General features: G+C 44.4%; 1 protein-coding gene across 1 annotated transcript in view; it reads right to left on the bottom strand.

Moving 5' to 3' along the window:
• Positions 1 to 10,366: 10,366 nt before the first annotated feature.
• Positions 10,367 to 16,179, bottom strand: part of LOC124555972 — a 96,649-nt gene continuing 90,836 nt past the window's right edge. Inside the window, exon 8 of the mRNA XM_047130018.1 lies at positions 10,367 to 11,463. Within this exon, the coding sequence (XP_046985974.1) occupies positions 11,339 to 11,463 (125 nt within the window). The 3' untranslated portion in view covers positions 10,367 to 11,338. The remainder of the gene's footprint in view (positions 11,464 to 16,179) is intronic.

The following is a 16,179-nucleotide window of genomic DNA, read 5'->3' as shown; positions in this document are numbered from 1 at the left end:
ATGATAAACGGGTATTCATTTGACAAATACATTATGCTAGAACTGACATGTGATTACATTTTCACGCAATTTGGGTGCATAGATCCTGAGAAATCAGTACCCAGAAAAACCACTCCTGGCCTGGGCGTTAAGCTAAACAGAGCTTGGATGGCGTGTACAGGTACAGCTGCCCATGCAGCTTCAACGCGATACCACAGTTCATCAAGAGTAGTGACTGGCGTATTGTGACGAGCCAGTTGCTCGGCCAACATTGACCAGACGTTTTCTATTGGTGAGAGATGTGGAGAATGTGCTGGCCAGGGCAGCAGTCGAACATTTTCTGTATCCAGAAACGCCCGTACAGAACCTGCAACATACGGTCGTGCATTATCCTGCTGAAATGTAGGGTTTCGAAGGGATCTAATGAAGGCTAGAGCCACGGGTCGTAACACATCTGAAATGTAACGTCCACAGTTCAAAGTGCCGTCAATGCGAACAAGAGGTGACCGAGACGGGTAACCAATGGCACCCCATACCATCACGCCGGGTAATACGCCAGTATGGCGATGACGAATACAAGCTTCCAATGTGCGTTCACCGCGATGTCGCCAAACACGGATGCGACCATTGTGATGCTGTAAAAAGAACCTGGATTCATCGGAAAAAATGACATTTTGCCATTCGTGCACCCAGGTTCGCCGTTGAGTACATCATCGCAGGCGCACCTGTCTGTGATGCAGAGTCAAGGGTAACCGCAGCCATGGTCTCCGAGCTGATAGTCCACGTTGCTGCAAACGTCGTCGAACTGTTCGTGCAGATGGTTGTTGTCTTGCAAACGTCCCCATCTGTTGACTCTGGGATCGAGACGTGGCTGCACGATCCGTTACAGCCATGCGGATAAGATGCCTGTCATCTCGACTGCTAGCGATACGAGGCCGTTGGGACCCAGCACGGTGTTCCATATTACCCTCCTGAACCCACCGATTCCATATTCTGCTAACAGTCATTGGATCTCGACCAACGCTAGCAGCAATGTCGCGATACGATAAACCGCAATCGCGATAGGCTTCAATCCGACCTTTATCGAAGTCGGAGACGTGACGGTACGCATTTCTCCTCCTTACACGAGGCATCACAACAACGTTTCACCAGGCAACGCCGGTCAACTGCTGTTTGTGTATGAGAAATCGGTTGGAAACTTTCCTCATGTCAGCACGTTGTAGGTACGCCACAGGCGCCAACCTTGTGTGAATGCTTTGAAAAGCTAATCATTTGCATATCACAGAATCTTCTTCCTGTCGGTTAAATTTCGCGTCTGTAGCACGTCATCTTCGTGGTGTAGCAATTTTAATGGCCGGTAGTGTAATTCACTGACTTCGAACCTGGATTTGCTATACGAAGTCACCTGAGCAACAGATCAATCGGGGACGTTTCAACCCTTATAAAGCTGATGAAGTTGGCTTTCGGTGCTGTGGTTGCGAAATGGAGAAACAGAATAATAACCTCAGCTGAACTAAGACCAGACCAATCTCATTTACTGACAGACACCGACTTCGGAGCATTGCCGAGCATGGTTGCACAAAATCGCATGAAATCAGCAGACGGAATCACTGGAGTTCCGAAGTACTAAAAGTATTCGAGTAAGCATACTGACTGTCCGTACGGAGTTCAACAGAATGGGGTGCACTGGTCGAGCAGCTTCTCATAAGCCACACATGTTAAGCAGTGCTTGAGGTGGTGTGAAGAGTGACGTCACTGTACGGTGGATGACCGGAAACGAGTAAGTTGGAGTGATGAGTTACGCTATTTTCTGTGACAATACGATGGAAGGGTTTGTGCTGGACTAACGTTATCTGCTATCTTGGGTAGTGCCAATAGTAAACTAAGGTGTGTGGGTGTGACCTCATTGTACGTAATGAGAAGCAAAATGGGGAAGAATATCAATTTTATGGCAGTACATACTGCATACAATAGAGGAATAATTTAGAGATGATTGTGTCAGCACGACATTGAACACTGTCATGATGCACCATCTGAGGCAATGGTTTGTGGACAATGACATTCCGGTAATGGACTGGAATCCCAGAGTCCCGACATGAACACCTTTACGATGAAAGAGTGACGACTTGGCTGCAGACCCCAGCGTCTAACGTCACTACATTCCTTGGTTTCATTTCTTAAAAAGGAATTGACTGCCACCCCTCCACAAACATTCAGAAATCGTATTTAAATAGTTCCCTACTGAGTTCAAGCCGGCACAATTCGAGCACATTCAATATTAATACCCACTAATATGGTGTCAGTATATTTCCGCGTAAGTAGTGTACACATTACTTTCCTGTATTAAAAGTCTTCAAAATTCCATTAAAACTAAGTTTGTTAAAAACTGAGATTACTCAGCCAATGTGTCATTAAAAGTAAGGAAATAAAATCTCGTCCTTGATTCAGAGTGTTGTAGGGTGTGTTAGCAGATTAGAAATTAATTACTGAACGCTCATAACGAATTACGTGATGTTTGGGTACATGGAAGTATCTCATTTGATTTTCTTAATTACATTTAATGGAAAGAAAATAACGCGTGTGATGTAACATTTCATCCCCCTCTTTGACCATAGGATCAACAAGCCTCGTCAGTATATTGTAATACTTAGGTTCAAAATTTGCCTGATTCAACTTATGCATACCTCCATGTAGTAGAATACAGACAACCATTTGTACCTATCTCGTACTGCTCAATGTTCCAGCTAAAGACTGTGAGCAGTGATGAGCTACCATAAATCCAATGGAATGGACCAACCTAGTTCACAATCCGTTAGATATGCTAAAATTTCATTGATAGTGTGGGCAAATGCTTTGTAACCACTTTCCGTGTTTAAAACTTAAAGGACTCACCTCACTTAAACCCGTACTGCCTTTAAGTGACCATTAGTAACTGCGAAAGTTTCTTTGTCTGTTACTGAAGCAACGTTCCACACAAATGGTAACAGATGTTCCAGGCTGAGGTAGGTCAGCTTCGAGATTCTTTTGCTATGTTAAGGAAAGAGCTAATGGTTTGTCCGATAGGCAGTAAAATATGCATGTCATATAACAATTAATTCACTACCAGATCCCTTCAGAACCTTTATGACTTCCAAGTCATTCATGCACAGATCTGTTTCTTATACCAGTTTTACCTACGCGTCTCGTTTGTCTTTAGATAATGCTATTAGGAGTTTCTCTAGTTTATAAGGTTTCATCAAAAACGTTTTTTTTTTATTTTTGTAACTGTTGAGAATGTCCATCAGTAGTTTCCCAGAGTCTAATGACCATTTCATATGCTGTTTTCTACAACCTCGGGGGAGACTTGAGTATTGCAATGAAATCTTCCAAACCAAGTTAAGACCCAGCTGTATGCATTCCACGTAGAACACAGACAAGTACTTCGTAAAAGAAATGGCAGATAGCACAATTGTATGTGAATCATATCCAAATTACTTGACTGTCACATTAGAGCGAAGCTCAGTAAACAAGCAGCATTTCTGTAACAAGGCTGTAAGTGAAAGACGGAAATATCAGCCTAAGGAAGAAAACCCATAACACGTGCGGCTCTCAGCCGCAAAATTTGAAAACAATGACATTAAAAGCCTGCTACTCCATGGCAGAAAATACATTCCCCATCTATCACACGTCTGGCCATGCCATAGATTTCGATAAGGCACCCAACGAAAGGCGAAGGCTTATTAATGGATGCTTCTGGCCTACACCACTAACCAAGCCGTATCAAATGCCATTCTTCATGCGGTTGCTCCTGTCTAAAGAACAAATTTGGGCAAGCCAAGCCTCCTATTTATAACTAGTACATAATCAGGCATGCAGAGGTTGAGATCCAGGGAAAGTTTCATGAAAACTAATAACATCTTGTAAATGACTCCAAAGCACGAACGCACAGCTTCAGGCAGTGTTGGCTTCGGTCACACAGCTTGAGGCTGTTGCCAATGGGCATCACTGTGGGGGTCCGGAAGGGGGTTTGTCGGGGACGGCCAGCTCGTCCCACGCATCCCCCGATTGGACTACGACTGTGGCTTCCCAGGATACTGCCCACATTGAGGCTGATCCCTCACCTGTGGTAGAGTGGGAGGTCGTCTCGAGGTGTGGCAGGGGGGCGAAAGACATTCCGGAGGGCTGAACGGAAGGCCTCTCCAGTTTGTCTGATGAACCGGTTTCAGGCTCTGTCTCAGGCTAATACTGATCTTCGGCCGGACATGGCTGCTTGTCCTGTTCCAGAGGTTGCCCCTCAGTCTGCAAGATCCGGGCGGTTGCAGAGGGTGGGCTTACTGGTAGTTGGGAGCTCCAACGTCAGGTGCGTAATGGTGCCCCTTAGGGATATGGCAGCAAGATAGGGGAAGAAAACTTATGTGCACTCCGTGTGCATACCAGGGGGAGTCATTCCAGATGTGGAAAGGGTCCTTCCGGATGCCATGATGGGTAGAGGGTGCACCCACCTGCAGGTGGTCGCTCATGTCGGCACCAATGATGTGTGTCGCTATGGATCGGAGGAAATCCTCTCTGGCTTCCGGCGGCTATCTGATTTGGTGAAGACTGCCAGTCCCGCTAGCGGGATGAAAGCAGAGCTCACCATCTGCAGCATCGTCGACAGGACTGACTGCGGACCTTTGGTGCAGAGCCGAGTCTGAATTAGAGGCTGAGACGGTTCTGCGACCGTGTGGGCTGCAGATTCCTCGACTTGCGCCATAGGGTGGTAGGGTTTCGGGTTCCGCTGGATAGGTCAGGAGTCCACTACACGCAGCAAGCGGCTACACGGGTAGCAGGGGTTGTGTGGCGTGGACTGGGCGGTTTTTTTGGTTAGATGACGTCGGGTAAGTACAGAAAGGGCAGCAGCCTCAAAGGGTGCGGGACAAAGTCAGGACCTGCGGGGGTCAAGCAGCAATCGGTATTGTAATTGTAAACTGTCGAAGCTGCATTGGTAAAGTACCGGAACTTCAAGCGCTGACAGAAAGCACTGAAGCTGAAATCGTTATCGGTACAGAAAGCTGGCTGAAGCCAGAGATAAATTCTGCCGAAATTTTTACAAAGGCACAGACGGTGTTTAGAAAGGATAGATTGCATGCAACCGGTGGTGGCGTGTTTGTCGCTGTTAGTAGTAGTTTATCCTGTAGTGAAGTAGAAGTGGATAGTTTCTGTGAATTATTATGGGTGGAGGTTACACTCAACAACCGAGCTAGGTTAATAGTTGGCTCCTTTTACCGACCTCCTGACTCAGCAGCATTAGTGGCAGAACAACTGAGAGAAAATTTGGAATACATTTCACATAAATTTTCTCAGCATGTTATAGTCTTAGGTGGAGATTTCAATTTACCAGTTATAGACTGGGACACTGAGATGTTTAGGACGGGTGGTAGGGACAGAGCATCGAGTGACATTATACTGAGTGCACTATCCGAAAATTACCTCGAGCAATTAAACAGAGAACCGACTCGTGGAGATAACATCTTGGACCTACTGATAACAAACAGACCCGAACTTTTCGACTCTGTAAGGGCAGAACAGGGAATCAGTGATCATAAGGCCGTTGCAGCATCCCTGGATATGGAAGTTAATAGGAATATAAAAAAAGGGAGGAAGGTTTATCTGTTTAGCAAGAGTAATAGACGGCAGATTTCAGACTACGTAACAGATCAAAACGAAAATTTCTGTTCCGACACTGACAATGTTGAGTGTTTATGGAAAAAGTACAAGGCAATCGTAAATTGCGTTTTAGACAGGTACGTGCAGAGCAAAACTGTGAGGGACGGGAAAAACCCACCGTGGTTCAACAACAAAGTTAGGAAACTACTGCGAAAGCAAAGAGAGCTTCACTCCAAGTGTCAACGCAGCCAAAACCTCTCAGACAAACAGAAGCTAAACGATGTCAAAGTTAGCGTAAGGAGGGCTATGCGTGAAGCGTTCAGTGAATTCGGAAGTAAAATTCTATGTACCAACTTGACAGAAAATCCTAGGAAGTTCTGGTCTTACGTTAAATCAGTAAGTGGCTCGAAACAGCATATCCAGACACTACGGGATGATGATGGCATTGAAACAGAGGATGACACGCGTAAAGCTGAAATACTAAACACCTTTTTCCAAAGCTGTTTCACAGAGGAAGACCGCACTGCAGTTCCTTCTCTAAATCCTCGCACAAACGAAAAAATGGCTGACATCGAAATAAGTGTCCAAGGAAGAGAAAAGCATCTGGAATCACTCAACAGAGGAAAGGCCACTGGACCTGACGGGATACCAATTCGATTCTACACAGAGTACGCGAAAGAACTTGCCGCCCCCCCCCCCCCCCCCATCTAACAGCCGTGTACCGCAAGTCTCTAGAGGAACGGAGGGTTCCAAATGATTGGAAAAGAGCACAGATAGTCCCAGTCTTCAAGAAGGGTCGTCGAGCAGATACGCAAAACTATAGACCTATATCTCTGACGTCGATCTGTTGTAGAATTTTAGAACATATTTTTTGCTCGCGTATCATGTCGTTTTTGGAAACCCAGAATCTACTCTGTAGGAATCAACATGGATTCCGGAAACAGCGATCGAGTGAGACTCAACTCGCTTTATTTGTTCATGAGACCCAGAAAATATTAGATACAGGCTCCCAGGTAGATGCTATTTTCCTTGACTTCCAGAAGGCGTTCGATACAGTTGAGCACTGTCGCCTGATAAACAAACTAAGAGCCTACGGAATATCAGACCAGCTGTGTGGCTGGATTGAAGAGTTTTTAGCAAACAGAACACAGCATGTTGTTATCAATGGAGAGACGTCTACAGACGTTAAAGTAACCTCTTGAGTGCCACAGGGGAGTGTTATGGGACCATTGCTTTTCACAATATATATAATGACGTAGTAGATAGTGTCGGAAGTTCCATGCGGCTTTTCGCGGATGATGCTGTAGTATACAGAGAAGTTGCAGCATTAGAAAATTGTAGCGAAATGCAGGAAGATCTGCAGCGGATAGGCACTTGGTGCAGGGAGTGGCAACTGACCCTTAACATAGACAAATGTAATGTATTGCGAGTACATAGAAAGAAGGATCCTTTATTGTATGATTATATGATAGCGGAACAAGCACTGGTAGCAGTTACTTCTGTAAAATATCTGAGAGTATGCGTGCGGAACGATTTGAATTGGAATGATCATATAAAATTAATTGTTGGTAGGGCGGGTACCAGGTTGAGATTCATTGGGAGAGTCCTTAGAAAACGTAGTCCACCAACAAAGGAGGTGGCTTACAAAACACTCGTTCGACCTATACTTGAATATTGCTCATCAGTGTGGTATCCGTACCAGATCGGGTTGACGGAGGAGATAGAGAAGATCCAAAGAAGAGCGGCGCGTTTCGTCACAGGGTTATTTGGTAACCGTGATAGCGTTACGGAGATGTTTAGAAAACTCAAGTGACAGACTCTGCAAGAGAGGCGCTCTGCATCGCGGCGTAGCTTGCTGTCCAGGTTTCGAGAGGGTGCGTTTCTGGATGAGGTATCGAATATATTGCTTCCCCCTACTTATACTTCCCGAGGAGATCACGAATGTAAAATTAGAGAGATTCGAGCGCGCACGGAGGCTTTCAGACAGTCGTTCTTCCCGCGAACCATACGCGACTGGAACAGAAAAGGGAGGTAATGACAGTGGCACGTAAAGTGCCCTCCGCCACACACCGTTGGGTAGCTTGCGGAGTATAAATGTAGATGTAGAAATATGAGAAGTCCAAGCTGCAAACTATCCTCATTGGCTTCAACCATCTGAAAGTCTCCTTCCTGGTCACCAAGAGAAGTGTGGAGTGCTCACCGTCACTTACGTTCTGGTGTCTGAAGATATATTATCACAAATTTTGATTTCCATCCTTCACTGTCAGCTACGACCGAAGAGAAATGCAAGCCATGGTTTACTTGCTGTGGTGCATGTCCTGCACCGACTAAGATGCTCTTCCGGCAGCTCCACACGCTCTTGAAGTTGCACACCTTTGGTCGTCCACTCTGTAAGCTTCCAAGCACTTATACCCGGAAATTTTTATGTAACTTATTTTAGAAACTTTACACTTTACGATGAGGTGACAAAAGGCATGGAATACCTCGTGATATCGTGTTGCACCTCATTTTTCCCGGCATGGTGCAGGAACTCTGCGTGGCATGGACTCAACAAGTCGTTGGAAGTCCAGGAAATCCACCCACACAAATATTGAGCCATACTACCTATATACCAGTACATAACCGCAAAGGTATTGCCTGTGCACATTTTGTGCACGAACTGACCTCTCGATTATGTCTTATAAATGTTCGACGGGATCCGTGTCGGGCGATCTGGGTGGCCAAATTATTCGCTCGAATTGTCCAGAATGTTCTTCAAAGAAATTGCGAAAAACTGTGGCCTAGTGGAATGGCGCATTGTCATCCATAAAAATAGTTTGCGAACATGAAATTCATGAATGACTGCAAATGTTCTTTAAGTAGGCGAACATTCAGATGACCCACTCCATTCCATGAAAACAGCCGGCCTCTGTGGCCGAGAGGTTCTAGCCCCTTCAGTCCGTAGCCACACTGCTGCTACGGTCGCAGGTTCGAATCCTGCCTCGGGCGTGGATGTGTGTGATGTCTTTAGATTAGCTAGGTTTAAATAGTTCTAAGTCTAGGGGCTGGTGACCTCAGATGTTAAGTCCCATAGTGCTCAGAGCCATTTGAACCGTGAAAACACAGCCCAAACATTATGGAACCACCTCCAGGTTGCACAGTACCTGTTGACAACGTGGGTCCATGACTCCATGGGGCCTGTGACACACTCCAACACTACAATGAGCTCTTACCAACTGAAAAAGGGATTCATCTGACCAGGTGACGGTTTTCCGATAGTCTAGGGTCCAACCGAAATAGCCACGAGCCCAGGAGAAGCGCTGCAGGCGATGATTTGCTCTTAACAAAGTCACGCGCGTTGGTTGTCTGCTGGCATAGCCCATTAATGCCAAATTTCGCCGCGCTGTCCTAACGGATACGTTCGTCTGAAGTCAGACATTGATTTTCATGGTCATTTCACGTAGTGTTACTTGGTTGTTAGCACTGACAACTTGACACAAACGTCGCTGCTCTCGGTCGCCAAGTTAAGGCCGTCGGCCACTGCGTTGTTCCTAGTGAGAGATAATGCCTAAAAATCTTGTGTTCTCAGCACACTCTTGACTCTGTAGATCTCTGAATATTAACTTTGGCTCTGAGCACTATGGGGCTTAACATCTATGGTCATCAGTCCCCTAGAAATCAGAACTACGTAAACCCAACTAACCTAAGGACATCACACACATCCATGCCCGAGGCAGGATTCGAACCTGCGACCGTAGCGGTCACACGGTTCCAGACCGAAGCGCCTAGAACCGCACGACCACACCGGCCGGCTGAATATTAACTTTCCTAACGATTGTATATCCCATGCGTCTAGCTCCAGCTACCATTCCGCGTTCAAAGTCTAATTTCAATCGTGCGGCCGTAATCATGTCTGACACCTTTTCATATCAATCACCTGAGAAAATGACAGCTTCGTCAATGCACTACCCTTTTATACCTCGTGTAGGCGGTACTACCGTCATCTGCACATCGTTAGCTCATGACTTGTCATCTAAGTGTATTTAGTGTGTCATATTTATGGTTGCCAAATGCATAAAAAATAGAAGAAAGAAGGTTAAAGTTTAAATTACCGCTGACGACGAAATCATTAGAGACAGACAACCTCAAACTATAAGATGAGGGAGTAAATCTGATATTTTCAGAGAACTCATTGCGGCATTCGCCATAAGCGATGCAGAAAATCTACGGTGAACCTCATAGTTTGACCGTATGGGATTTGATCCTCACTCTTGTCGAGTAAGAACCAGTTCTAAGGCGCTGCAGTCATAGACAGTGCGGCTATTCCCGGCGGAGGTTCGAGTCCTCCCTCGGGTATGGGTGTGTGTGTTTGTCCATAGGATAATTTACGTTAAGTAGTGTGTAAGGTTAGGGACTGATGACCTTGGCAGTTAAGTCCCATAAGATTTCACACACATTTCAACATTTTTGAACAAGAACCAGTTCCTTTTACGTTGCGCTATCTTGCAAAGATTCATCTAAAGGTGTTTCCTTTGTCGCTTGAAGCGACCAGAGTCTTACAATGTTAATGCTACACGGAAAACGTTGGAAAGAGCTGGAGCGGGTAACTGTTCCTCGAAGCACTCGACTGTATGTACTCAGGGAGTGGACAAGTTTTTCAATTAAATTGTTTACTGACCTTTTTTTTACCATAAAGCGATGCAATCCCTTGCAGCAGGCACGAAAGTAACCTGTAACTGGTGTGACAGTGACAATGAAAACACGGAATGTAGATTGAACTCTTTTATTTAGAGTATCATCAGATACAACTCCTGAAATATCAGTCCGGAGGAAAACTGCTGTATGTCTGAATAATGAAAAATTAAGTAAATTACAATACAGCACATTACACCAATAGGCAATTAGAACGGGTACAGTAGACAATTTTTTCCTTTTCATTTGTAGACACAGAACCACAAATCACCAGGCAAGTACATACTTTTTGCATTGAAAACCGCTTCTAAGACAAGAACCATGTGGCACCTTAAAAGAACGATAATACACAAATCTAAGAAGGCGTCAGAACCTATGAGCGAGACGCAAAAAAACAGGATACTGATACAATGCAAACAATTCGTACTGTGTAGACACTGTGCTCGGCAGAAGACAGTAATTGTTTGTACGAGTAATTTGCAAGCAAAGCAACGTGTTCCCCTTCAGAATTACCACAGTACCACAGGCACATGTACTTATCTTAGTAGGAAGGCACAGTTTACCCACTATAAAGCAGTATCATGAATTAAGTCACCTTGAGCAACTTAATTCATTAACACCAAGGCCGTTTGAGACTTTTCGGGCAATAAAACCCATGTTAGTAGTAGAGCGTACGTCATCGTCCTTCCGCCATCTTATTCATGTAACGTATCGTCTTCAGAATAAAACTATCAAGACATGGAGCCTGCTTCCTCCAAATGCACTTAAAAATAATTAAAGTAAGCAAAATGAAGTTTCGTATAGTAACCAACTTGTTAAGTTGTAACTATAATCGCTGTCACTTCTGAACTTCGTGCTGCAATGACGTATGGTTATCATCCGATAGTAATCTGTATAAACTACGATGCTAGGTTGTTAGACCTTTCTAGCATATTCCGTGATAAAACAGTTCGCAGCAGAGTCAGTAAGAACAAGAGACAGATATACGCTTGTTGTAACAGTATCAGTGTCTCTTTCGAGGGATAATAAATTAGGAATAAATTAAGAAAACGAAGTTGTAGAGTCAGTAGGTCGGCTGCAGCGGATCCTCCAGCTTTCCAGCTACCAGCAGCAAGTCTTGCTTGTTCTCCCACACGAAGAACGCAAATGGTCGGTCGATCACTAAACGCTTCATCTTCTGAGTACCACCTGCGAACAAAATACAATCTGAGCCCTCTTCACACACACCAAGTTGAAGTTGGTCATCGTGTTAATTCACAACTATGCCAGTCCATGAAAAAGTTTTAGAGAACAGGGATAGAGAAATGGTGAAACATATTGCAACGAATTGTACAGTAAGTCAAAACTCATGAATTTTTTTGAACACGGTGGCGACAAGTTTGGAAAATATCTGGCAGGGGCGGCACCATCTGTAGCTGCTGAAAAAGTTTCGTACCTCAGCTTTTAAGTGATAGCAGGTATTTCACATTTTAACGAGTTGGCGCTCATCTATATTTCCAAAATTGTGTACATTATCTTAATGACACACTGGCACTTCACTGGATGGGTCGCGTCACCGACCTGGAGCTTCCTAGTGATCAGTATGGTCGTCAAAGGAAACGCTTTGCGATTTCTTTCTTTCCATGTTAGATCAAGAATAGCGTTTATGGTTCACCTCTACCACAGAACATCAAAGGCTTGCACCACCGCGTCCCAGCAGCTGTTTTTTCCGTCACTCCTGATAGGCTGAGTCGGGTATGGGAAGAATCTGACTACCGAGTAGATGTGTGGCGCGGACACACAGAACACTTATAGATATTATTAAACTGAGTCCCTTTCATATACTATGCCATTTATTACTTTGTTATTTGCTATTTATCAAAAAATGGTTCAAATGGCTCTGAGCACTATGGGACTTAACATCTGAGGTCATCAGTGCCCTAGAACTTAGAACTACTTAAACCTAACTAACCACACATCCATGCCCGAGGCAGGATTCGAACCTGCGACTGTAGCAGTCTCGCGGTTCCGGACTGAAGCGCCTAGAAGCCGGCGCTATTTATCTGTACCGATTTTCTGAAACTTTTCATTGACTTTATAATTACCACATACACATTGCGTAACACCCAAGTGAAGCATCCAGATGGGGGAGGGGGGTGGAAGGAGGGGGTGAAACAAAACCGATCTTCGTGTTTGAGAGGGTATCTGATGTTACAGCAGTGATTACAGAATTGAGTAAACTTTACGAAGAACTGTACTGTATGTGCCCAGTCATCAGTACGACGCTGCACCCACTCTGGCCAGGATGCAAGCAGTTATTCGGTTGGGAAGGGTGTGAAAGCCGTTGTAGCTTGTCGGCAAGCTACGTCACAACTGGTTTAACTGGTCTTTGATATCCTGAATACTGGCATTGGGACAGAGTTTGCATCCGAACTGGTCTTACGGATGTTCCATCGGGGACAGATCTCTGAGAACTTGGTGGCCACAAGAGTGCCATACGATCACGCAGAAGGTTCATAGGGACACGTTTAATGAATGTGAGAGCGTCGTGTTGTTGAAAAATGGTTCGACGATAGTGTCTCATGTGAGGTAACGTGACGAACCGTTGTGCGGTCACAGTTACCTAAACATCTACCAGCCGTGACATTAATTCATACCCGATGCCTCCCCACACCATGACGTTGGGAATAACACCACCGTCTCTCTCCCATTGCAAGAACAGGCCATTTCCCCAAGTCACCACCACACTCGTCGTCGATGGTCATCCGGGGAAGTGCAGAAACACTATCCATTGCTAAACAAAGTGCATTGTCATTCATCAGCAGTAGGTGCTTCCCAGTGACTGCACCACTCCACAAGAAGACGTCTGTGTTGGATGGTGTTAACGGCAGTCTACGCATGTGAAGGTAATTCCCTAGTTCGGACGTTGCAAGTCTCCGACGGTCCTCCTCTGTGGCGGTCAGACGATGCCGACCGGAACCCTGACGCGTATGCTGCACTTTCTTCCCCATACAGTCCAACATAGGGCGACTGCACGATTCAATCATCCGTCCGAATGGAGACCCAAAATGTGGCTCTTTCTAAACTATCTGGTGTCGATACCACTGTCTCACGAATACGTGGTATCTCCGTGTCTTACACAGCTATCAGTTGGCATCTGACGCTGTTCGCGTCCCTGATGTACGTTACAAAACCTGGCAAGAACACTGAAGACTATTAACACTAATGCACTCTCGTGACTGTTCTAACTGTCGCAGAGAATTCCAACTTTAATCATTTATGTACCCCCACATTTGTGTAAGTGTATGAAGTTACTCTGACATCGGACCATCTTTTGGGTGCTTCACTTTATGTCAGTACGCACACACGTAAATGCAAGGAAATTTTAGTAGTGTAATGCTGCCACATAATGTATTCGAAGTAATAATGGGTAAACGGAAAACAACTGTAGGATGTATGTATGTATGTATGTATGTATTTATTTATTTACTGATTTCCTTCAAAAAGTAGTATGATTAATGATTATGCAATTTAAGTTAAGTAAACCAAAATTCAGTAACCTACCGATGTTAACATAATTAATTCAGTTAACGTTTTCTTCGTGGCCTAAAAAGACAGTCAGATTTTTTATTATATTCTATAGCTTTAGATGGGCTGAGGCCTTAATACATAATAAATTTACGTCTCTGTCACTGCGTTTTACTAAGGCACTTTACCCAGAGTCCAAGTGATGGGTTTCGTTCAATTTGTATCTTGGAAAAATTTGTATTCACATTGCTTCTTTGTGATTTTTTTTATTACACGTTCCTGTCCAGTTGTCTTGTTTCTCCTGTAGTTGCCTGCCTTCAGCATTCTGAAAAAATTCCGTTGATAGAAGAGGAAACTGGGAACCATCTATTCGTTAAACCGATTATTGACAATCACCTAGAAAAATCCTAGGCTGGTGGAAGTAAAAGACCAGCTATGGTTGAGCAAGCGCGGACATTCGTTCAACTCTCCTCCTTTCCGTGTACGTGTAACGCGTGGTAACAGCGAGTTAGATGATGGTGATTGGTTTGTGGGGCGCTCAACTGGCGGTCATCAGCGCCCGTACAAAGTCTCAATTGTTACACAGTCCAATTTTGTCACAGTTCAATCTAGCCACTGCCGCAAATTATGATGATGAAATAATGAGGACATTACAAAACACCCAGTCCCCAGGCAGAGAAAATCCCAACCCGGCCGGGAATCGAACCCAGGACCCCGTGATCTAGATGCAGCAATGATAGCTACTAGACCACTAGCTGCGGACAGCGAGTTAGAGGCTGAGGTTGGCATTTACGGCATTTACTTTACTGCCGCCTGTCTTCTCAGTTTCATTCCTGTCAGTTTTTTTTATTTTTCTTTCCCTTCGAGACAGGTTTTAATGCGAACCCAACGTTATTGATGTGGACTTCAACGCATGTGAACTTAAGTTCTACTTAGTTGGAGTGTCATGTACTGCCAGGAAAACCTGTCATAGCCATATTGGATAGTTACCGATTTGATAGGCGTTCCTCGGAACGGGAACTTCTGAATTTGTAAATAGTGACAATAGTGTATTCCTTCTAGTTGGTACACGAACACGTTTGAATAAGCTGCAATGTTGAAGACAACAGTCGAGCATTTTAAATGCTTCGGGGAAACTTGTCTGGATGGTTGGAAAGGGGTGCGAGGATCACTTCTTGAAACGCACAATTAGGAATTTTCTTGTCGGAAAAAGGTTTTTTGTAAAAAAGCAACCCGATGTACAAGACTTTATTGATTAGTAACTAAGAAAGACCCGTCTCCGATGGTAGCATGAAGACTGTACAGACCACATGAATTCATAGCTATTGGGAGCAAAAGTAGCAAATCCTTCACTACTTATCAACCCTTATTTGCTAGGAACCATGAATGTCCTCAATTTTATTAGTATCTAGATTTAACTATTAGTCTCAGACACAATGATGGTACCATACAGAACAATTAAACAAACATTCACAGTACAATTAGATTTAGGGAAACCAAAGAAAACTGTTTCGAATGGCAGCGCGGGAATTTCAGGCATATGCCGTAAGTGTGCTAGGGCGTATGCACGCAACAATGTCACAACCCATTCCCGTATCATCCTGAACTAACTCAGAACTCCATTAAAAAAAAAAAAAAATCAACGTGTCCACTAGACGAACTATGCCAATGAGAGATTTGTGTGTCTTAACACAGCGAATGCGCAGAATAGGAAATCTAAGCTATTTCTATGTTTAGTTTTGATATGGAAACGTGTTTGATTACGTCAAAAGCACTGAACTCGTTGTAGGAATTGTTCAACACAAGTTAATTGAATAACATAGGAGCAGAAGCTTTAAGACGTAACTATCCTTGGGACAAGGTCGTATGTCAAGACTGCAACAACAATTTATTTACTTGAACTGTCAGCACATACCAGATTTTACAAGGGATGCAGTTTCAAAAATTCTAGCAATATCAATACTTCAATTCTCCCGATTATTCGTTTCACTCCATCCCCATTCATCACTAACGTTATTATACGATGATCGGAACGGTTTGCGTGTACTGTTCTTGATGTAAAAGTATGCGAAAATTGTTTTAAATGTTTTCGAATCGTGTAACTGAGGCTTGACCTGGGTACTAGCCCAGTGTTTATCTAGCCGGATGTAGGAGCCATCCGCAAAAACCACGTCCAGGCTGACCGGTACAGGGACCCTCCTCGTTAATCCGCCGAGCGATTTCGATATGGGTCCGGCCTACCTCCCCAAATCGTAATAAATGCTTTAGCGTCCACGTTTATCCGGACGGATCCTGCCCTTTACTGGACGGTATATAACCCTAACATCTTGTGACTGAACACACTGAATAGATTTTTCCACTCTCTGATACCAATAAGTCATAACAAAACGCAGTGAT

Source organism: Schistocerca americana, chromosome X (genome assembly GCF_021461395.2).
Source record: "Schistocerca americana isolate TAMUIC-IGC-003095 chromosome X, iqSchAmer2.1, whole genome shotgun sequence".
Classification (NCBI taxonomy): Eukaryota; Metazoa; Arthropoda; class Insecta; order Orthoptera; family Acrididae; genus Schistocerca; species Schistocerca americana.
The sequence above is the reverse complement of the archived record's forward strand: the minus strand, read 5'-3'. Positions and strand labels throughout refer to the sequence as shown.